This window comes from Trachinotus anak, unplaced genomic scaffold (genome assembly GCF_046630095.1).
Source record: "Trachinotus anak isolate AG129_WGS33_773 ecotype Australia unplaced genomic scaffold, CSIRO_AGI_Tana_v1 ptg000022l, whole genome shotgun sequence".
In the NCBI taxonomy this organism is placed as follows: Eukaryota; Metazoa; Chordata; class Actinopteri; order Carangiformes; family Carangidae; genus Trachinotus; species Trachinotus anak.
Genome location: NW_027273873.1, coordinates 316,259 through 340,389, shown reverse-complemented (window position 1 = coordinate 340,389; position 24,131 = coordinate 316,259). Strand labels below are relative to the sequence as shown.

Genomic DNA, 24,131 nt, shown 5'->3' with positions numbered 1-24,131 from the left:
ATTCTTATTATTCATATTATTGTTTGTGTTCATATTTCTAACTCACACTTACATACATACACACCCGAGATGAACCTTTTGAATTTTATTTATTTATTTATCTGTTTAGCTGCTTGTTTTATTTCGTGCATGAAGTTCTATACTTTTATATATTTTTATTTATTTATTTCTACACTTTTTGCTTTTCTCTGAATTTTTTTTTTTTTTTTGTTCGTCAGTGTTTATTCTAAGCCAATAAAGCTATTTAATTTTGAATTTATCCTCCTGTGACGTAGTGAGCTGTACGTCACTGCCCCGCCCTCTGCCTCGGTGTACCCAATCACATGTTGGGATCGGGATGAGGTGGCATTAAACGCCGGAAGACGACAGTGTTTATAAGAAGAAGCTAAGCTAACGGGCTAACTGACTTGACAGAGCCGCGTCTGTTACCTTCATTACTGATTTTCTCTGAGTCTGTGGAGTTTCTAAGGTGAGTCCGAACCTGCCGAACGACTGGTGTTTTATTTTATCACTGCCTGCTGAAGTAAACGCTTGCTAACTGCTGTTAGCATGCTAAAAACAACTAGTTAGGTTAGTGAGAGTGGGAACCTAAAACTCGGCGACACAAACTCAAACACTTTATACAACAGTGGGACGTAATGTTACATAAGAATATCTGAACAAAAACGTAATACACGTTTCCAGCAGGTAGAGGTGGCCAGTAACGCGTTAGCATGCTAGCTAAAAATTGTTTTCACATTTCAGCTAATAGACTGGACCTAAACCTGACGTTATGAGGCACATCCTGCTTTAAAAAACTGCAGTCTCTGTGTTTTAAATTGTCTAATTCAGCTTCCAGCAAATACACTAACTTCAATGCGAACAGCTTGGCCGACTTTAAACAGTCTCATCGTGTGAGTAAATGGATCAGATTTTAAGTGAAGTCTGGTTGACGTTATCAGAAAACATTGTTCAAGTCATTAGCCTGTCAGTTGTGTCTCTGTTGTTTTATTTCAATAATGAGGACGTAAGCAACAAATCTGGTACCTTTTCTGTTTCTACAGAGAGAAAAATGTGATATATCTGAGTTTTCTCCCCAGTAAACAAACACGGACTCAGCAGGATCCCTGACTTGTCATGTTTAATCTGTTCAAACGACCCGTGGTATAAACTGAGTGTGTTTCTGAGTGTTAGCAGGAGTTGCAGCCGTGTTGCAGCACTGCATGACACAGCTGCTCTGAGCGGCCACGCCCCCTCACACACACACACACACACACACACACACACACACACACACACACACACACACAGTTCACGCTGTCCCGCACATCATCAGGCAGAAGTTCGCCTCTGATTCAGCAGTTAAGGGAAATTAGAGTGTTGAGTTTAGCTGAAACATTTCGTTGGTGAACAGAAAAATAATCTGCAACTGTATTGATGATTGGTTTATTGTTTTAAATCATTTTTCAGACAACAAAGACCAAATTCTTCAAATTTTCAGGATCCAGCCTCTTAAATATGAGGATTTGCTGCCTTTATTCCACCATGTGTTATGACAATAATGATAATTACGATGATAATAGTGAACTGAACATCTCTGGGTTTTGGGCTTTTGGTCCATTTGAAGACATCACCTTGGATCCTGAAAAGTTGTTGATGGCAGGTTTTTGACATTTCTGTAACTAAAATGATTTATTGCACAATAATTAGTGACTGATCCAATTATTGTTTTCAAAGGGTGTCAGTAATCCAAGCTAAAACCAACACTGTTTAAAACCCACTTTCAGATTTGTGAAATCTTCATTTTATTGATGAAAACAAACAAACAAAAAATGTTTTCTCCACTCAGACATAAGGAACCTGGAGTCTGACCCACAATGGAAGCAGCAATCAGTAACCGTCCCTATCCCGACCACAATAGACCAGATCTAGCTTTAAAAACCTACATTTAAACTTGTCAAATCTGGACTTGATTAATATGTAAACTGTTTCCTTTATTCTATTAGTGAAAACACAAAGAAGGTGCTTCACAGACCACATCAGACCAGGCCTAGATCAAAAACCTGATGATTATTTCCAGCCTTAATTATGATATTAACACGGACATTATTTACTGTATTGCTAAAATACTGGACAGGTGGTTTGCTCTGATACATTAGAAACCGAGTGGACTTTTGTAGATGCAGGAATCGGCTTCAGGCAGATCAGTCCCCATCTGAGAGGAAACTCAGCTGCTCGGTATTTTAATTGGTTTTATTCTGAGCAGTGTGTCCTGCTGGATCAGGACTGGGTCTCAGAAACCTTCAGACATAAACGCATCAGACTCTGCCTTTCAGCTTCTTTTTGATTTAATTTCACTTTTATAGCCTGCATGAGGCTGTCGGAGACATGTAACACCACTGATCTGCACATTTAATGTAGAAAAAGGAATAAAACTACTGTCATAGTTTCTTTTACTTTGAGTAGAGGAAGTAGGATTAACTTACTTCTCCTGTTCAAAGGGCTTAATTCTCTCTGCCCCCTTTAATTCTACAAATGTCTTATCACTTAATTAAACAGTATTTACAATGAGAACAGTGGACGCTCCAGGTAAAGATGATGTGAGTGTATTAAACCTGAACCCTGAGCGAACAGTAAAGTTACTCCCCGACCAATAATGTGTCTGTTTTTTTTTTTTTTTTTGTTTGTTTTTTTTTTATTGATGAAATAAGTAAAGACTGAGAGAAAATACTTGTTGGTTTCAGTGTCAGTTAAAATCCAGTTGCAGGTTGATATTACTTGTTGTTAAAAGACTGAAAACTGCTGCTCGGCCTCTTTGGACCTCTCACCTAGACTCAGGTGTGTCTGACACCTGAACCTGTTCTTTGTGTCTGGTGTTCAGGAGTCACGATGAGTCTGCAGTGGACGGCCGTGGCCACCTTCCTCTACGCTGAGGTCTTCTTTGTTCTGCTGCTCTGCATCCCCTTCATCTCACCCAAGAGGTCAGTGCTCACCTGTCCTGTGCTCACCTGTCCTGCTTCTCAGTTCAGCTGTAGTATAATAAACAGCAGGTAACACTGAGGATGAGAGCAGCCTGCCAGCCTTGCACACCTGAATGTCACTGACCTGCAGAGGCCCTGTTCAGACCTGGTGTCAACATCTGTCTCAGGTGATCTAGTTACAGATGGACGGCTCCAAGTTCAGGTGTTAACACACCCAAGATGCATTCGGAGGTCTGAACACAAACGTGTCCTGGACCACAGTGAAGGACCGCCCACTCTACTGACGACCTCTGACACAGTCTGATTAGTCCCAACACAGTTTATAATGAACTGAAAATATTTTTGCAGTTTCTAATGGTTTCACTGTATAGCTGTGATTCACTCAACCCATCTTCTCTCTCTCTCTCTCTCTCTCTCTCTCTCTCTCTCTCTCTCTCTCTCTCTCTCTCTCTCTCTCTCTCTCTCTCTCTCTCTCTCTCTCTCTCTCTCTCTCTCTCTCTCTCTCTCTCTCTCTCTCTCTCTCTCTCTCTCTCATATATATTAATTAAAAACAACAACACAGACCTGTTTATTGCATATAAAGCAGGTGTGAAATGACTACTCAGGGCTGACAACTTGTGATTGGATGAGTGAAGCAGCCTGTTGATGCAGGTCTGAACAGGATCTGAGTGATGAAGTAAGAACCACAGTTCAGCTGACACAGAGCTGGAGTTTCCCCAACATTCGTTGCTCTTTCAAAATGATTTGGCACAAACAGGCAGTGTTGGCGACGTTGCTGCTGGATTAACAGACTTTTTATTTTTTTTTATTTTTAAAAAAGCCCCTAACAACAAATCCAGTGATATTCTGGACAAACCTGAGCTACTTCCTGTAGAAGAAAGTCTCCAGTGCTTCCCTGAGGCCCAGCTCTCTGATGTAATGATCTTCTGTCATTCTGATCATTTCACAGTGAATCAGCTGAAATCTCGGCTCAGTCTTTGTCTGTAACTCATCTTTCATAATTTAGTGGTCAGAGGTCAAAGGTCACTGTGATGTCATGAAACTCACACATTCCTAAACTAATTATGACACAATTAAACTCAAATGCTTAATGAAAATTAAATTTTCAAATGTCTAACAAAATAAAGTGATGACATTTTTTTAATCTTATATTCTGCAAAAACACTTGTGGTCATAATTCAGCTCTGTAACTGAGAAAGGAGAGACAGTGACTGTTGGTGGAGGGAACAACCACGAGGAGCTGATTCCAGTTTTAATTTGAACATTACACCAACGAGTCTTCTGTCCTCAGATAAACATGGAAAACCACAGGTATGAAGATTTAAAGCCTCTTTTAAAGTCAGACAGTTCATCAGAAGCTCATTGATTTAAACAGCAAACACAGAGCAGCTGTGTGTGACTGTGATCAGATTAAAACCATCAGACCTCATGACTCCTGCTCTGATTAGCTCAGCACAGAACAGAGACCTCACTGATCTCTGAGCCCTGTCTGTTCGTCTGGACCAGGTTCAGCTCTCAGTGCTCACCTGACCCAGCAGGGAGGACGGGGACACAAACCTGTTTGAACACAGTGAAGCTCAATGGCGTGAAGAGGGTCTGATTTGAGTTCATGACATTTTCCATTGATAACTGCTGCTTTTATTTTTTTAACTCTTGTTTTAAAATTTGGAACAAATAATTTGAATGTTTAAACATCCTGAGCAGTGAACTCTCTGTTTCTCTCTTTAAATGTTGTGTCTGTTGTGAAACTGTGAACGTGTCTCAGTGTTTGGATATCTGATCATTTCGGTCCAAACAATCACAGTTTAGAGCTGTGATGCAGTTTTCTGGTGTTTTGTGTCCTGCAGCCTGATGCTGTTTGTTGATTCATCAAGCTTCCTCACATTTACAGCCACTGCTCAGCTGAGCTGGTCTCAGGTCTGTTTAACTCTCAGCCCCCAGCTGAACTCAACCTGGACAGACTGACTCCCACTGCTTTTCAGTAAATAAAATACAACCTGACAAAACACACACATACACACATCATCCACTTTTCCTGATTTTTTTGTCATGTTTTCTTCTTTAACACTGAAACGTTTGGTCAGTTTTTCCTCTGAGTAAGTGTCCAGAACAACCTGGAGTCACCAGACTTCACCTGAAGAATCTGATTTATGTGAACTTCCTCTTCCTGTCACAAGATGGAGCCAGAGCTCCAGGTTAACTAACAGGCCGTGTGTGTGTGTGTGTGTGTGTGTGTGTGTGTGTGTGTGTGTGTACACTTGTACTTGCTACATAGTAAGGACCAAAAAAACTTTTTTTACTAACAGAGTGAGGACATTTTGGGAAAGTGAGGACATTTTGGTTAAGACTTGGTTTTAGAGTTATGGTTAGAATTAGGTTTAGGTTAAGGTTAGGGTCAGGGTCAGGGTTAGGTACTCAGTTGTGATGGTTAAGGTTAGGGTAAGGGGCTAGGGAATGCATTATGTCAATGAGTGTCCTCACAAAGGTGTGTGTGTGTGTGTGTGTTCTCCACTGTGTTCTGATGGTTCTGTGTTTGATCCTGCAGGTGGAACAAGATCTTCAAGTCTCGTATCATCCAGACCATCGCTCTGTATGGAAATACTTCTTTCATGGTGGCCATCGCCATCCTCGTCTTCCTGCTCATCGGTACGTGTGTGTGTGTCTGTGTGTGTCCGTGTGTTGTTTATATTGGATAGTAGACAGTAGAGAGAGTTGCTCAGGCCATTTGAGCCCGTGTGGTGCAGTGATCGCCCACGCTCTCCTCACCTGACGCTAGCTTTTGTACGATCAGAACGTCTTCAAAGGATTTGGCCCCTGACTTGAGAGAAAGCTGCTGATGCGATGATGCAGGACATGGACAGGTCCTGGCAGGTGGCTCTGTACAGCCGTGTAGATGTGTAGGAACTGAAATTCAGTTCTTTTTACTCGGTTCTTGGCATTTTGGAACCAATTTGGAACCAGGTTTCGATCCCCAACCATGCACTTTACAGATGTCCCCTAAACGCCTCACATGCAGACTGAGAGTAGACACAGCAGCAGCACAGAGAAGTCTCCACTCATTCACTGCAGCAGCAGCTCAGACAGGTGTGTTAAGGATAGATTAGATGTACCTGAGTAGACCTGAAGTGTGGGACGTGCTGTATGTGTTGCACTGTCGAGGCCTCACCTGAGCCAGCTCATCATGAACACACCTTTCATCTCTGTTATGTGAACACACCACAGTGCTTCATGTTGTTTAAACTGTAGTTAGGAGCAGCCGAGCGGGAAAAGACGTTAAACCTGTATTCAGAGTCAGAGAGCGCGATGATATCTGTAACTGCAGACGTGACTGACTGCAGATGATCCACAGCTGACAGGTTCAGCCAGATCAGATCCAACATTAATACTTATACAGTCCATTTTAAAGGGGTTTGTTTGGATCTGGTTTCACCTCACATCACACAGCAGAAGATCAGCTGTGACTACAAGGTCAGCACCACCTCACAATAATGTGTCAACACTCCCCAGTGGGGATAACGGTGGTGGTCATTTACTGCTCCCAAGGTTTAACCACTGTCTGCTTCATCACTGATGATGATGATGACGGTGTACTTCATGTCTTTTATTGTGTGTGTGTGTGTGTGTGTGTGTGTGTGTGTGTGTGTGTGTGCGCGCGCAGATGCGTTTCGTGAGGTGAGGAAGTACAGTGTGACGGAGAAGGTGGACCTGACCAACAACCCGACGGCCATCGAACACATCCACATGAAACTGTTCAGAGCTCAGAGGAACGAGTACATCGCCGGCTTCGCTCTGCTGCTCTGCCTGTAAGACACACACACACACACACACACACACACACACAGCCAGCTGCTCATTCTTTCCATCCTACTGTAAAATTCCTCTGTATTTATATCAGTCAGCCTGTCGCTGTCTGTGCGCGCGCGTGTGTGTGTGCATGCAAGTGTGCGTCTTTCCATTAACAGTCACCGTAAATCCCTCAGCGTCCTCATTGGATGGAGGTCAGAAGTGTGAATTCTCACTGTCCCTGATTGCGTTAAATCTGATTGGCTGCTGAGTTCTGTGACGTGGTGCGTTCTTATTGGACGACAGCTTGTTGTTGGGCTGAAGATCCATAAAGTTATTAACTGATTATGAAACAGAACAACCTGAAGTTGATCCTTGTTCCTTTGTAAGTTTCTGAGTGAAACAGACTCTGAGCTGTTGACACTGACTCAGCTCCAACATCCTCTCAGACTCTGGTCTTTACTGGTCCATGAGTCCAAGACCTGGACCCAAGTCCTCTTCAGTCTTTTAGGGTCCTGATATAAAACAGAAAAATCCTCATGTGTCAGAAGCTGGAACCAGAGGATGATCAATGATTAACTAACTGCTTTGACAACAGTTACTGACAAACTGTCAGCAGCAGCAATGAGCCGTGGCTGTTGACATTTCCTCATCTGCATAACTCCACTTGGGAATGATGCCACAGACCAACATGGACGCCTCCTTCGTCCTGCTTACTCTCAGTGAGCTGTAGCACCAGTCGATAACAACACATTGTGCTGCAGACAAATATCAAGCATCAAGCTCCAGAGCTGAAAAATGAAGCCAGCAGAGAAGAGTCTGGCTCCAGCAGTGAGTCAGTCCCCAGAGACTCCCATGTTCAAATGTCCAACTTTACATCAGAAAGAAACATGTTTACAGCCTGGTACAGAAACTGCTCTGGTCTCTAGAGATAATTTCCTCCTTCATGACACCTGTACGGCTGAATTTTATAGAACTCACCTGTTTACATCTTATTAAGGACTAAAGTTCTCTTTAATGACTGAGCAGCACTGAACTTTTATTTCCACCTGCAAAACCTCAATTAAAAAGATTTTCGACATATAAAAGTATTGTATCATGAAGTAAATAATAATTAAATAAAATAATGATATAAATTCAACAGTCATTGATTTTTAGTTCTAAATTATAGGAATCAATAAATTGGCTACTTGAGAGTCATGTGACATTGATGAGCTGTGGGTTGTTTGTGATTGGTCGGTCTGAATCTAAATAAGTCAAACTGAAAAATGTAACTGAAAGTTTTGTGGTCAGCTGATTCAGACCAGAGTTAGTTAGTCGCTGCTCAGTGGCTGTTCGCTGACTCACCGCAGCAGCAGAGCATGTGATGCAGCAGCTGCTGAGTCCAGGAGGAAGTGCTCCAGCATTTAGACAGAGCCCGGGGACAGGCGGTCCGCTGTGAGCTGGGACGGTGACTAAGGAATTTCCAGGTTCAGCCAAGAAGGAAAAATGGAGCACGAGTTTATGGAAAGGCTGAAGAGCTGGCAGCTGATCGGATTATTTCAGGCCTGTGAAGTGACTGACGGCCATATTTGGAACTGAGAGCATCGTCTCCTGCAGACGCCTCAGATGGAAAAACCTCTGTTTTTGACCTAATCCACAACACAGCTTTAGGCTGGTTTACATTTCCCTCTGACACTGATCCACTGAGATGTCTGATGTTTGCAGAGGAGCAGACCAACAGTGTCAGCGGCTGATAGATGTGACTGCTCTGGGCCATTGAGCTCCACTGTTTCCAAAGACATATGAGCTGTGTCCCCGTTCAGGGGCCGCATCCTCCACAGGACACAGTCTACGGAGGCGTAGCCCTTCATGGTCGTCGTAGACCATGAGGGCCGAACTGGAATGAGACGGTCTGGTCTACGAAGGACTCTTTGTCACTAGTTGTTCCTGCCCTTACTGTTGCATCACAAAGTACGGCTCCTGTTGCCTAGCAACCTTCACAATGCGTAACTTTTTTTAACATAAACCTGAGGTTTTAAGGCCCTCGGTTTTAACCGAGCTGAAACACAACACTGACACTTACAACGTGATCCTCAGACTCTGTCTGTGCTGCTTGATGACACATTATTTTCATTACTGGAGCGCAATGCATCGTGGGATATGTTGAGCCATGGAGGATCCACCTGTTGGAGCCTTTGTGGCCCAGGAAAAGAAGCAGGAAGAAACATCTGAAGGAACCTTTCCAATGGGACGGTCTAGTCGCACTGCTGTGACATCATCGGCCTTCAGCTGCAGCCTCTGACCCTGAACTTAGACACAGCTGATGTCACTGGGTCACATGTTCCTTCATCAGCACACACACTCTCATTCCACACACAACATCTTGCTGCCACAAAATTCTCACAACAGCACCAAATGTGGATTAATCCGCCACTGAAAATAGTCCCAACAAAGTCACTGTTTCCTCCTGTTTGATTAAAACTACAGAGATCAGCTGTTTGAAGAAATGACTGAGACCTTCAGCTTCAGGGTGAACTGAGCTGCTCTCAAACTAAACATTGACTCTTACATTCATGGCTAACCACACCTGCCTCACCTGAGCTCTGACACACAGTCGCTCTGTTACACAGCCTCCCCACAAACACACAAACACACCCCTCACTGAACGCTGCCAGTGATGCTCCATTTTCTCACAGTATTTTCATTCAGCCTTGTTCCGTAAGAAACCACCATCTGCACCTCTTTGTTCTGGATTATTATAGATTATACATAGCTGGTCTTTATTCAGATTCTCATAGTTTGCACATAATTATCCTTGACTGACAAAGCAAACGGCAAAAGGAAGATAAATCAGATTTTTAATGGTGTGAGACTGATCAGGGCAAACCGCCAACCCTCCAGTTCGTCTCTGTCCTTCACTGTGGAATTTCTCTTTCTTGGTAGGAAGATGAGTCTGTTATCTTCTTTAGCTCAGTCATGTCGATCCAGCTGCTGATCAGATCAGATCAGATCAGGGGCCGTTTCACAGAAATACAGACTGAGACCTTACCTCCAGACCAACTCAGGTCTAAGACCACTGTAACCATGGTAACAATCAATGATACCTGCGCTGACCAGTAACAAAACAGAGGAAAACATGGCTCATCATTAGTGGTTTGTTTTTACAGATTGCAGTCATTTTCTTCTTCTTCTGGACACTGAAGCCGGCCCCAGATTCTCAGTACGACCAGAAACAGGAAACTGAAGCATCTTTGCTCCATTTAGGTTCAGCTCAGGTCAGAAATTCATCCGCGTTTGGAGGATAGTCTCTCTTTGCTTCTGTTGTGTGTCAGGATGTTGTGTGTCAGGATGTATATTCGCCTGCAGCTTCGATACGACGTGACAGTAAACAAAATGTCGCTTCACTGTGATGGATTATCTCAAAAATATTAAAATCTCTGAGCTCGGTTCATCTCAGTCCAAAGCACCTGCGGTTTCTCAGGGTGTCTGAGATCTGCAGAGCGTGATGAGGTTTTTTAAAGTCTTACATTTCATTTACACAGGTCTTGAGAATGTCTTCCTGCAGGTCACAAACGGTAATGTTAGTCACGACTTGTCAGGAAGCTCATCCACTCATAATGGACCAAACGACTTTTACATGATGTATCATCCGTCAATGTTCAGCCCCTGCACAGAGACACAGACTCTGAGAAGAAATATTATCATCACTTCATACAGAGGCTGGTCTGTTGGTCCAGGAGCCCCCTGATCCGGTCCTGACCCGGTCCTGGTCACTGACCCGTACAGGTCCTGGTTGTGTTCAGCTGGATTGTCCTGATAAAAATCTCTGTAGATAAATAAAATAGCAAACTGCTCCTTTAATCAGATCCAGCTGCTCCATCACAGACCTGTGACTGTTAGGAATGGGGGCAGTTATTCTGTATATTTGCCCCTCCGGTTGCCCCCTACAGTCATGCCCACTCCTGATGTGAGCCACCATTACATCACTGCCTGTCAATGCCACGCACTGCACATACAATACGCACAACACTCACACTTCAGCTGGGAAATGTCAGGTGTGTGTGTGTGTGTGCGTGTGCGTGTACGTGTTGTTACTATATGTATGTAAAGTGGTGAATGGCTATATTAGGTTGTGAGTGATGTGTTGAAGCCTGAATGACAGATGGTCTAATTCTCTCTCTCTCTCTCTCTCTCTCTCTCTCTCACTCTCACTCTCACTCTCACTCTCACTCTCACACTCTCTCTCTCTCTCTCTCTCTCTCTCTCTCTCTCTCTCTCTCTCTCTCTCTCTCTCTCTCTCTCTCTCTCACACTCACACTCACACACACACACACACACACACACACACACACACACACACAGAGGGGTGTATGTGGACGTCTAACAGCTGTTGCAGCAGTTAGTCTCAGGTGGTTTTGTTGTGTTGTTGTTGCTCTTTCTCATTATCAACTGTCGTCAGAGTGTTGACAAAACATTTTTCACGTCGGCTGCACTGATGCACCGAACTTTCATCACATATTTTAGGAGCACAGAAAATGTTTTGCTTTTTCTTGTCCTACTTTAAAATATTTTCTTTGTAAACCAAACTGTTGATTTGGTTAAATTAGAAAATAATCAGCACATTAATTAACAATGAAAATAATAGTTAGTTACTTGTGTGTTTGAAAGATGGTAAAACACTGAACAAGGAGTTTCCTTATCCCAACCAGGATATGATGTCAGTTGTGGTCAGCCACCAATAGTCAAACACGTATAAACACACACAAAGACACACAAGGACACACCTTATTTTTTTTCCACCCACATCCAACAAAGAAACATGACAAACACACACAGACCAGTGAAGTAGTCACACTCTGTAGCTCGGTTGACTAAAACATTAATGAATGAACCAAGAAAATATTTTGCAGATTAATCATTAGCGGCAGCTCTAGACCAGAAGCAGGACCCGACCCACCCCCACCCCTTTTGTTTGACTGAGAAAACAGTAAATTCTCAAATTTGAGAAGCTGCAACCAGCAAATGTTTGACATTTGACAAACATGAAACAATGTAAACTGATTAATAGAAAAAAATAATTTGCAAATCTTGATAATTTGCTAATTGCCCAATAAAAAGCAATGTCATGCTTTCTAAGCCCAGATACATAAGTGTAAATATTTCGGTCTGATATGCTCCTTGACCTCTGATCAGTGACATCAATATGAAAGCTAAACAGTGAAGGTTTGGTTTCAGTCTTTGTAACCTCACTGACCAATCGTGCGTCTCGTTTCTGCAGGTTACTGCGTCGTCTGGCCACGCTGCTCTCCCAGCAGGCCTCACTCATGGCCTCCAACGAAGCCTTCAAGAAGCAGGCAGAGGGCGCCAGCACCGCCGCCAAGAAATACATGGAGGAGAACGAGCTGCTGCAAGAGGTCACACACACACACACACACACACACACACACACACACACACACACACACAGATAAACACATTACTTAACCTTGAGACTGAAAAGCTGCATTTTGTTGGTAGAAACTGTCGTGAAACAAAGGATGAAACGACACATTAGTTTAAACATGTCTGTCTGCATGGATGGATTACTGACCAGGGGCCCGTGGAGTCCCGGGGCCCCTGGACCAGAGGCTAATTACCGCTTCAGAAACGGTAATGATCCTTCCGCAGGTTCACCTACGGAAACCTTGTTACGACTTTTACTTCCTCTGGATAGTCAAGTTTGATCGTCTTCTCGGCGCTGTCCAACAGTGACACTTCTTCAGGAACACAAAATGACCATAAAGACACACAATGACCGTTGATGACCAGTCATTTTGTTTCTTCTTTCTCCTATGTATCAGGAGTGAGGGTCCCTGTTACATATCTGTGTCCAGGGCCTGTTGTCTCCTGATCCATTGATGCTGTGTCTTTAATGTGACTGTCAGTGTGTGACCAGCAGGAGGCAGCACTGATCTGCAGCTGAGGCCAAGTAAACACTGAAAATATTCATAGAGCAACACATAACATTCAATCTGTGTAGCTCATTCACAGTGTCTCTGACACACACACACTCTGTGGTAATCTGACCGGGGTTTGTCCAGGGTGAGGAGATCACCAAGTTCTCCACTGCTAAAAGGAGAAATTGCTTCATCTGCATGTGACAAGCATACACACACACACACACACACACACACACACACACACACACACACACACACACACACACACACACACACACACACACACACACACACACACACACACACACACTTGTACTTCTATCTTTGTGAGGACACTCATTGACATAATGCATTCCCTAGCCCCTTACCCTAACCTTAACCATCACAACTAAGTGCCTAACCCTGACCCTGACCCTAACCTTAACCTAAACCTAATTCTAACCATAACTCTAAAAGCAAGTCTTAACCCTCAACATGTGATTTGAAGGTGTCTCAAAAAGTGAGGACCGGCCAAAATGTCCTCACTTTCCTAAAATGTCCTCACTCTGTTAGTAAAATACTTTTTTTGGTCCTTACTATGTAGCAAGCACAAGTGTACACACACACACACACACACACACACACACACACACACACACACACACCGTTGATTCATGATAGTTGAGTTCAGTTGGTTTCCAGGAAAACGTTGTTGTCGCTGGTCAGAGGTGTTTTTCACTGACTGATAAAGTCGTGTTTGGTCCTTTCTGACAGAATAATTTCATGAACATGTGACCAAGAAGAAAAACACCTCAGAGGGAAAACACTGCATTGTCTTTGTGAAGTAAAACTCTGCTGCTGTTACAGCGCTGCATTTACAACAGTTGGAGTTACCTGCTCCACTAGAACCATGTTAGTTAACCAGCACCAAGAAGCTGGTTACCAGCTGGTTATGTTAACTCTGGGATTTCCCCCTGGCTACGGTGGCGTCCATGTGAAATCATCAAGGGCGTGGTTGAAGAATGTGACATTAGATGGCACTGTGATCTCCCTGTGGGTAGATTTGGTTATGGCAACAAACTCTTGTGAGCATGTGATGCAGATAAAAACAGTTAAAGTAGGTCAGAGTGTTTCTGCTGTCAGAACGGAGGGAGGAGGAGAGAGGTGCTTCATGTCCGATGTTTTCCATCTCACTCAAATGTTGAATGTGCTGCTGTGGACGTCTGGAGGCCGTTCACTGTCCCTCTGACTGGAGCGAGACCAGTCTCTCTGAATCATCTTTCAGGCTTCAGTCGTTCTGAGCTCTTCATCTGTCACAGCTGTGATTGTTGGCTGTTTGACAGATTTCTACAGTAAAGACGCCTGGAGACACAGTGAACTCATTTACACTCCTCGTCATGAATTTATTGGAAACAGAAAGTCCTGCAGGTTGAACTGAGCTCCACTGTCGACCGGCTCCCACAGAATCACTATAACTTTAACTCAAACACTGGAGGTGCTTGGTTTTAACAGTTGTACAGTTACTGCTGAACTGAGCTGAAACACACTGACATTAACAGTTAATAATAGAATATTTTCATTAGTGAAGCACAATGAATCTTGGGGTATGTTGGGTCATGAAGGATCCACCTTGGCTGCCCAGGAGAGAAGGAGCCTTTGAGGTGGGACAGTCTGGTCACTCTGTGTTCTGTGTTTTCATTTTAGCTTTAGAGTAAATGTAATTTGTAACCTCCGGACAGTTCTGACTTATATAATCAGTGATTGTTGATTATTGTCGGCTCTGATGAGCAGTTTTCTCAGCTGTAGCTAATTAACAATGATTCTGTGAACAACATGCAGCTCGTTACCCATTTATAAGACGGTTGGTTTGTTCAGGTCTGAGCTCAGATTCATTCAGAGCTTTATTTTAGTCGTAAAAAAAGAATTTGATGGTTTTAACTTTTCAGATTTGAGGATTTCATGCATTTCCTTGTTGTACGTGACACTAAACTAAATAAATCTGGACTATTGGACAAAACGAGGCACAAAGACGTTGCATCTGGAAATATGAAATTATAATTGTTACTATAAATTACAATTACAATAATAGTTAATTGCAGCCCTGATTTAATTTGTGTTAATCATTGTGATGATACTTTCCTGCAGCCGCTGTGGTGGTGTGTGTGTGTGTGTGTGTGTGTGTGTGTGTGTGTGTGTGTGTGTGTGGAGCCTCGAAGGTCAGTTATGTGCATGTGGAGCTGCAGAGAAGCTGCAGGAACACGTGAGACTCTGATAGACTCCGTCACTATTTTTGACAGGCCGATGTAATTTCACTGCAGACACTGTTACTCAAGGTGACACAACTGCTGCTGCTGCTGCTGCTGGTGTGTGTGTGTGTGTGTGTGTGTGTGTGTGTGTGTGTGTGTGTGTGTGTGTTGTCAGTGTTACATGAGGCCTCTCTCATAATTTACATCACACTGTCAGGCAGTAAAACTGATAAGAATCAAGTTCTTACTCAACTGATGAATTTATCCACAAATGTAAAACCACAGTGGATAAAACAATAAATGAGATGATCTTTGACTCTTTGAATTATTTTATTTAACAACACTTCATAAGAATAATAGGGGTCAGAGTCTGGATCCATGGACCAACCTGTCCAGGTGGTGGTGTGATGGTGTGGGGGTGTTTTCTGGACTCACTTTGGGTCTTAACACCGATCAGTCCTGGTTCATGGCCACAGTTCACCATCTTCTAACAGCTGCTTCCTGCAGGATAATGATCCACGTCACAAACTGGTTTCATCAACATCACACTGAGTCCAGTTCAGTCTCAGACCTGGAACCTGTGGATCCCCTCTGGGATGTGGTAGAACAGGAGACCTGCAGCATGAAGGTGATGAAGTCATGTCAACATGGAGCCTCAGAGGAAAGTTTAACACCTGGATCCAGCACCTGAAGACCTGAGGCTGTTTGAGACACTTGATGGCACCGTTTGATGATGTAATGGAGGTCATAGTCAGCGGTGGTGTGGTACTGGACTGCTTTATGTTGGTCCAGTCATCCATCCATCCTCAGGTTATTCCAGACGTCCCTCTCTCCAGCTCTTCCTGAGGCGTTCCCAGGCCAGAGGGGACACAGACAGACAGACCTACGTGTTGTCCCAGAGTGAATGTGTCTCCACAACAGTCCTGAGTGGGTCCAGACTCCTGTGATCCCTCCAGTGGGTCCTGGGTCCACCCCGGGTCACATCTAGATGCCTTCAGTTATTTTTCTCTGACTGCGGTTTTCAGGAGAAGATGTCTGACAGAAAAGTGTTCGGTCAAATCGCAGCCTGTGATTAGTTCTGTTTTCTTTTTTAATCCCTACAGAGGTGTTGGTTGAACTGTGTGATAACATGTGAGGCTGTATTTCACAGCTTAATTGGTTGAATGAGGATCTTTGAGATCCTGTGGCCTTTCTGAACCTGAGACCTCGTGCTGCTGTATTTGGTTCAGTAAAATTAGGTTTTATGGCCAAGCCCAGTTAAAGGTCTGAAGCTCACCAGCTGTTTCACTCTGTCACGCTTAGCGACAGCACTTTACCAGCTGAGCCGAGTCTGACGCTTCAGTCTCATCAAATGACTTCCACTTTTCAACAATTTGACTTTCACCAGGTGTTTACTGACGTTTGAGCCTCACTCTGCTGCAGTGCTGCGAAGTGACTAAGTACGACTTTGAGGTACTTGTACTTTTTACTTCAGTATTTCCATTTCCTACTTTGTACTACCCCTCCACTACATTTCAATCCCATTTTAATGCACTACATAAAGATCATGTGAACAAAGATCACATCTTCCACCAGTTTATAAAACAGAACATCATTAAAAATCTTTTTTGCTTCTGATTGTAAAGAATGAATCAACATTTGGTTGTGTCCTCGTTATGTTTCAGTTTCTCCTTCTCACACGAGAACAGAGTCCACTCACTGACAACCCTCAGTTTGTCGACCCTCTGGAGGGGCTCGGCCCTTAGTTTAGTCCAGTGGTTCTCAACCTAAGTGTATATGACGTAGTTAAAGCAGCTACAGTAAAATCCTGCCTGTTGTGTTCAGTTTCTCTGTGTTAACGTTGATTTTTGTGCTGATTTAGTGCGACGACAGTTTTTAATTCACTGTCACACAAAATAAAAAGAAAACAGCAAAACTTCACACGAGAAGCTGAAACCAGAGAATATTTTGATTTTTAAAAAATGACAAAGCAATTATTTGATGATCAGAATAGTTGGTGGATAATTTTCGGACCAATCGTTGCAGCTGATCTGAGGATTTCTTCCACCTCTGATCTGCTTTGTGTCCAAACAGATGATGATGATGATAATAATCATGTACTGTTAATATATGTAGTGTCGTCCAGTGACATAACGGAACAGTTCCACGGGTTCGTGGTTTTTGTTTTAGTCTCATTTTTAACAAGTATTTTACATCAGCTGTTTTTACCAGATGAACTCTGATGCTCATGAGTGAGGTTACTGGATTTAAAAGCTGCTGATTTGCCAGAAACTGGTTTTTATTTTCTTCATAATGATGTAGAACACGTCCTCATACTCACACCTGGAAAAGTTTGACTTAGTCACTTTATTCCAGGTGAATCTCAAACATGGTGATTTTCTGCTTTCACCACATTTTAGATGAGAACATAGAATAACTGAGAACAGTTGTTTTCACAGTGTAACACTGGACAACAAAGAGTTAAATACCTGCACACAGTAACATAGAAGAAGTGCTCCACAGTGAGTCAGTGACTCCGACCTGATCCTGAACCAAACCAGATGATTCACCTCACATTGGTGCAGTTTTGTCATTTACATGTGTAACTGTATCACTGAGGAAACGCAACAAGTTTGTACCGCTGCAGCCGCACTGACACAGACAGGTGTGAATACTGAGCGCTCCTCTCTCTCTCACTCACACACACACACACACACACACACACACACACACACACACACACACACACACACACACACACACACTGTTAGCAATAGTACCAGATGAAGGAAACTGAACTGGTCAAACTTTGGAAGTTCCAACATGAAGAGACTGAAACTTTAGTGTCACTTTAAATAGACACAAATAAACAGTGTGTGTGTGTGTGTGTGTGTGTGTGTGTGTGTGTGTGTGTGTGTGTGAACACACACTGATTGATAACATCGTTTACAGCTGCTGAACAGAGATATGTCTGAGGTGTCCATATATGAGTGAAACTGTCCCATGACAGCCAATCAGAAGGCAGGATTTTTCTGTTGCTACAGTGTCTGACTCTCTCACACACACACACACACACACACACACACACACACACACACACACACACACACACACACACACACACACACACACACACACACACACAGCAGCTGGTGTGTCAGTCTGAAGTCAGGAGGTGTTTGGTATGAACACCTGTTGGTCTCTGAGTGGGCGGAGTCAAACTGTCCAGCAGCCTCACAGATCAGACTTTTAGTTCCAGATCAAGTTTAGTTTCACATGTTTCTGTTACCTCGATGTTGCTTTTACTGTAATTTGGAGACCAGAGACTGGACCAGACCAGACCAGATCAGTCCAGATCAGTCCAGTCCAAAGAACATTTGTTCATCATCAGATCATGTTTCACTATAAAACAACTCTTTCCAAAATATAAATGGCTGCAACAAACCATTATTTTCTTTGTTGAATTAACTGCTGACTGTTGTTTTGTAATTCATCATTTATTCAGTGAAAATAAAAATTATCACTGAGCTCGAGGCAACGTCTTGAAATCAAAATGATCTGTGACAAAAGACTGTGAATGAAAAGATTCAGTTTTCAGAATAGTTTGACTTTTCTGATAAACAGTTCTGTGAAGTTTAGAAACAGAAACATGTTGAACACGTTCTCGTCTGTTTTCTCTGGATAGAAACTGCGTGAGGCCGGGATCGAGGTGCCGGAGGCCGGGAAGAAGGCAGCAGGACTGCAGGAGGAGAACAAGACCCTGAAAGAGGAGGTGAAGACCCTGAAGGAGGAGCTGGACACCACCAAGAAAGGTGAGTGAGGGGGAGGAGAAGGCGAGGGACATGGGGGAGGAGCTACAGCTGCAGGTGAGGAGATGACACCTGATGTCTGTGGTTTGTGCTTTCAGCTCTGCAGAAGTCAGACAGCGACGTTCGAGCCATGAAGAAGCAGGCAGAGAACCTGACGGTGGAGTACGACAGACTGCTGGAGGAGCACAGCAAGCTGCTGGTAACACACACACACACACACACACACACACGTTACAGATTAGAAATTAAACGATTCCTGATCGTTCAGCTCATCATCTGGAGTCAGAACCAGAGGATGAAGCTGCTGTTCACTGTGACGTCCCCAGCTGGTCCACCTTAAATGTGCCTGACAGAGGAGACACACACACACACACACACACACACACACACACACACAGAGTTATGTAACAAACACACACACACACACTTCTATCTTTGTGAGGACACTCCTTGACATAATGCATTCCCTAGCTCCTTACTCTAACCTTAACCATCACACCTGAGTGCCTAAGGTGTCTCAAAAAGTGAGGACCGGCCAAAATGTCCTCACTCTGTTAGTAAAATACTTTTTTTGGTCCTTACTATGTAGCAAGTACAAGTACACTCACACACACACACACACACACTTGTCTGTGTGGTTGTGCACACGTTGAGGATCTGGACTCAGGATTTGGATCTGACTCCTGCTTCAGTTTTGGATCCAGTTCAGGCTGAAAAAAAACCTGGACTCCTGAAGCTCTGTGACGACCAACCTGTCAAATCTATTATTTCTCATGGAGCTGCAACAATCAGGAGATTCATTGATTAGTTGATTGACAGAAAAAGAACAATTCTGATAATTGAGTCATTTTTATGTCAGAATTCTCCAGTTTCAGTTTCTCAGATGTGAAGATTTTCAGGTTCCTGTAGTTTTCTTTGGTTCTGAAAGAACAGACCAGATGAACAATCAGCATTAATCTCTCTGTTTTTAATTATCTGGGTCCCTGATGACTGTAAGAGTTTCACACAGTCACATTAATTCTGTGAGTAACTTACATCATCTGATCTTCAGAAAGTTATTTCATTTATTTTATACCATCAGAAAAAAACATCATAAACCTTCAGCTGCTCTGCTTTTTAACTGTTCAGAGAAACAAGACCAGCTCTGTATGGTCAATTAAACAATGAAATAATCATTTAATAATTAGAATGGAGTGTAAGAGCAAATATGAAGCTTCATACTTTTCCTGGAATCAGTTGTTTGAATAAATACAGATATATTAAAACTTCATTTATTTTCTCTTTGATCTAATCGTCACCAGCTCTGTTTATTTTTCAGATCCTTCATTGTTAAATTTTTAATTAATTAATTTTAGATACTTTCTTGGTTCGGTCTTTGAAAACATTTAATCATTTATCTGTTCCCTTTTCCCCCATGTAGGTTTTCTTTTACCTCCCTGTTCTGTCTGCAGCAGCGTGTTTTACCTCCCTGTTCTCTGTCTGCAGGCGAGCAGCGACAAGAAATCAGACTGAGGAACAGACGGTTTCAAGCTTCTGTCACCTTCATCTTCATCATCTTCACGTCCTCGACAAACGGTCTGCAGCTTCTGTATCCACCTCGACGTACGGCTCAGCAACGTTATGTCACTTCCATTTAAGTCAGCTGACATTACCGGGTTTGTGATTGGTTCATTAGACTGACTGCTCTGTCAGAAGACTGAGAAGATCAGCTGTTTTTTTTTTTCTTTTGTACTGAAGTTTTTGTTTTTGTTTCACTTTTTTTCCACGTTGCTGTTTTCAGTCGCTGTCGATGTTCTTTTTGTACAACTGTGAAACTGCAGAGTCACAGTTAAACATGTTGGTGTTGTTACATTTGATCTGATCGTTCCTGTTTCCTGGCACAACCTGAATTTAAATCATGTTTTCTACAGAAACTGATGAGTGTCATTCCAGAATAAGAAAAGCCCTGTTCCACTGTACTGATGAATGTTTTTCACATTCTGGGTTCAAACGGCTCCTTCACTCTCTCTTACAGAATAAAATACATCTTCAGAAATCACTGGGTAAATAACAGGTTGTAAATTTATCTCACTTCTATTCTTGAATTAAGTGAAATCCTCTAAATTCTTGATTTGAAATGTTGTAAAGTTAGATTAAGAAAGGTGTTTGATGCTTTCTTAAAGTTTGGACCTGCAGTCAGACCTGGTTTTTATCTGAGTCACTTTAAACAAGCGAAACAAAGGATCTGAATCTTTCTGTCACGTTTTCTGCTCCAAGTTTGATCAATAATTGATCTCAAAGAGTCTGAACAGTGAAACAACAGAAGACATTAGAGTTACAGCCCTTGATTGTTGTTTCAGCACCAGTTTACTTTAAGATCCTGAAGTTTTTTTTACCATCATGTGACATCTGCAGATCATTATTCACCACATGACTTGAGCAGAAACAGCGACCAGAAGAAACTCCAGTCTTTGTTGTTCTGTCCTCGTTGCCTGGTGATAAACATGGTGGGTTTAATTAGCTCTGCGTCCTCGTTCGGGTGATTTTTTTTTTTTTTTTTGTTTTGTTTTTTTTGTTTGGTTTGTTGGTGATTTGTTTCTGTTTCTAACTGAACAGTTAGTTTTGTGTTAACAGTTAGTGTCTGGGTTGTTGTGTGTGAGATTTTCTCGGTGGTGAAACAACAGGCGACTCTCTTCTAGCATCTGTATCTGATTCTGGGCCTCGTCAATCTGAAACCATCCTCACCCGTCTCCAGCTGCATATTTCCCCAGTGTCAGCACAGTTTGGCAGAAGTTCCAGAATCTGTTACTGCTCAGTTTCTCCAGTCAACAACATTTCAGTATGTGTTGTTTTCTAGAGAGTAAATGCCCCAGTCTAAAAGCCTCAGTGTTGTTGGTTTAGGAAGAAGCACATGAGATATTTGTGTGTAAACAGGAGGATTTAAATGTGTCGTGTTAGGAGTTTAATTCCATCAGACTTCACATTTTCCTTCTACAGCTCATGTGACTCTGAGCTGCTGTTTGTCTTCATATCACCTGTTGAAGAGAAAATAAATGGGGGAAATCTTAAAGTCAAATTTTGGGGCCAAATTTGTGGACAGTGAAATGAGGGTGAAAAAGTTGAGCTGGTGCCTGAGGGAGAAACTTCTTCTTCTCTCCTGAAACAAAGTAAAATGATGTGTTACTCACATTATAGTTAAACATTATTTACACATCATGTGTGGTCTTATCAAATAAAATTAATCAAAAGGTCTGAAAGGTCTCAGTGGGAATTTTGGTTTTTCTAAGTTACTTTTGCTTTTCCATTGAACAGCTGATCACTGCCCCCGAACCCCAGGGTCACTGAGCAGCCGTCAGCTTCTGGTAATTTAACTAGATCAGTGTTTGTGAATATGCAGCAGTGAAACACGTGAGAACTGTGTGGCTGCTGTTGACTCCGTCTTGAAGATGATATCAGGTTTACATAGTCCAGATTCCCTTGGATGTTGATAGGGGCCCCTGGAACCAGAAGTCCTGATTCATGGCTGTGGAGGAAGACGAGCTCAGACCTGGAGCTTCTTCACAGGAAGTGCAAGAACACAAGCAGGTGATATCCAAAAATTCCCACTGAGGTCTTCACTCACATCAGCTGCCTTTATTTTGAAAATATCCAGGGCTGAGGGTGATGAGTTTCTGGTTGTAAATGGTTGCCTTCCCCCCCACTACCCCCACCTTCACTTCCCTATAAGCATTCACTTGTATCTCAGCTAATAATTTTGTTGATTTTGCTATTTTTCTCCATGAAACTTAAACAGGAGTAAAACAATGCACCTGAGGGGGGCGGAGCCTCTTAAACCCACCTGATCACCGGGGCAACCAGTTGTTTTTTTTGGGGGGCTTTTTATGCTTTTATTAAAGCTTAGTGGAGACTGACAGAAAAGGGGGTAGAGAGAGGGGAATGACATGCAGGAAAGAGTCGGACCGGTCGGGAGTCAAACCGGTGACTGCCTGCTAAGAGCGTCAACATGGTACACGCCCTAACCACTCGACTCCTGGGCCGCCCTGCAACCAGTTTAACACATCGTTAGATTCTCCATTATTCAAACTGTCAGTTCATTTTACAGAAACCATGAGTACAAAAGTGTAATTAATTCAGATTTACCAGTGGTGACTCCTCTACCTTTGAGGAGGTCATGAAGTCTGATGTCTGTTCCTCATTTATTTACATTCCTTTAGTCTGTAAGTTTCCACAGATCAAAAGAATCCAGCAGGTTTTTCAGGAAAGTTTTCCAGGTTGTTGTGACGTACGTAGACGGTTAGAAAATGTTTTCTTTACTTCTTCCAATGTGAAAACAATATTTTCAACTTCCAGCAGGCAACTCTGGGTATTTTTGCTTTCGTTATTTCACTGCCTACAAATGAAAAGTGTCCCTGTAATGTTCTGTTGAGTTTTCACCTTGGGAGGTTCAGGTGAAGACAACATGCGCACCTATTCAAAAATCTGATGACGATTTCTGCTGTGTGATGTCTCTGGTCTCTAACCTCGAGGCTTCAGGAGGGTGGGCAGAGACGTTTGGCCCCACCCACTCTAAATCCAAATGTGATTGATTACTTCACCTGCTGCTTTCTAAACAAACACACTCGACTATGGCGAGTTCAGACCTGTCGCGGTTATGAACTCCTGACCAATGAGTGAGCCAGTTAACCTTTTCTCTGCCTAGAGACAACAAGAAAACTCTGATTGGATAACTCTGTATGGATGGTTTCACACCAGTAAGCATTTAACAGAAACTTTTATTTTGTCACATTTGGGGGATTTTTTTTCTTGTTTCCCCAAGAAATGTTCTTGTTCCTCACAATTAAACATTTTGATGGTTTTGTTTCTGATTCCTGTGAAAAACAAGGACATATTGAAACACTTAGATCCTCGAACAGGAAGTCATTCCTTTTATCTAACTTTATCTTGTTTGTACTGGTCTGTTGATGCTGAATGTGCATTTATTATAAGTTTTTGTATTTAGGTTTTATTATGTGATTACTGCCTTGTTTTCTGGTTAATCCAGTTACAGCTTTAAGAAATGTTGAGCAGGAGCATCACTGTTTAAAGTTGATAATGCACAGAAGACTTTTGTGTGTTTCATCACCTTTAATTTTTCAGATGAAACATGTTTGTGTGTGTCTGTCAGCTGATAAATGCATGTGTTGGTTAAAACGTTTCCAAGGTTTAATCTTAGTTGTCACCTTCAATAAACTGACGAAAACAGGCATCTGTCAATTTAATGAAGCTTCAGACCAAACCTCATACAAATATTTCTGTGTTTAAAGACGCTTCCTCTGCAAAAGGAGCTGTTTTCTTTTATATTTTATTTTATTATAAAAATCCTCAGACAGTAAATTAGTCCTGACAGTTGTGTTAACCTCTAGATGGCGCTGTTCACAGGTGTCAGGAGATTTCTGAGGTGAACTGAATCTGGACCCTTCACAGTCAAGACACAGA

General features: G+C 42.6%; 1 protein-coding gene across 1 annotated transcript; it reads left to right on the top strand.

Moving 5' to 3' along the window:
* Positions 1-331: 331 nt before the first annotated feature.
* Positions 332-23,899, top strand: bcap31 (B cell receptor associated protein 31). The gene is made up of 8 exons (XM_071458784.1): positions 332-469; positions 2,861-2,960; positions 5,506-5,606; positions 6,619-6,763; positions 12,004-12,139; positions 18,554-18,680; positions 18,776-18,876; positions 20,163-23,899. The coding sequence occupies exons 2-8, from the start codon at positions 2,869-2,871 to the stop codon at positions 20,187-20,189; spliced, it is 729 nt and encodes a 242-aa protein (XP_071314885.1). The 5' UTR covers positions 332-469; positions 2,861-2,868; the 3' UTR covers positions 20,190-23,899.
* The last annotated feature ends 232 nt before the right edge of the window (positions 23,900-24,131 follow it).

Excerpts from the sequence above, each read along its gene's own strand:
- bcap31 (XM_071458784.1), top strand. The coding sequence starts at position 2,869 with ATGAGTCTGCAGTGGACGGCCGTGGCCACCTTCCTCTACGCTGAGGTC. Across the intron at positions 2,961-5,505 it reads CCCTTCATCTCACCCAAGAG|GTGGAACAAGATCTTCAAGT; the intron begins GTCAGTGCTCAC and ends TTGATCCTGCAG. Across the intron at positions 18,681-18,775 it reads GCTGGACACCACCAAGAAAG|CTCTGCAGAAGTCAGACAGC; the intron begins GTGAGTGAGGGG and ends TTGTGCTTTCAG.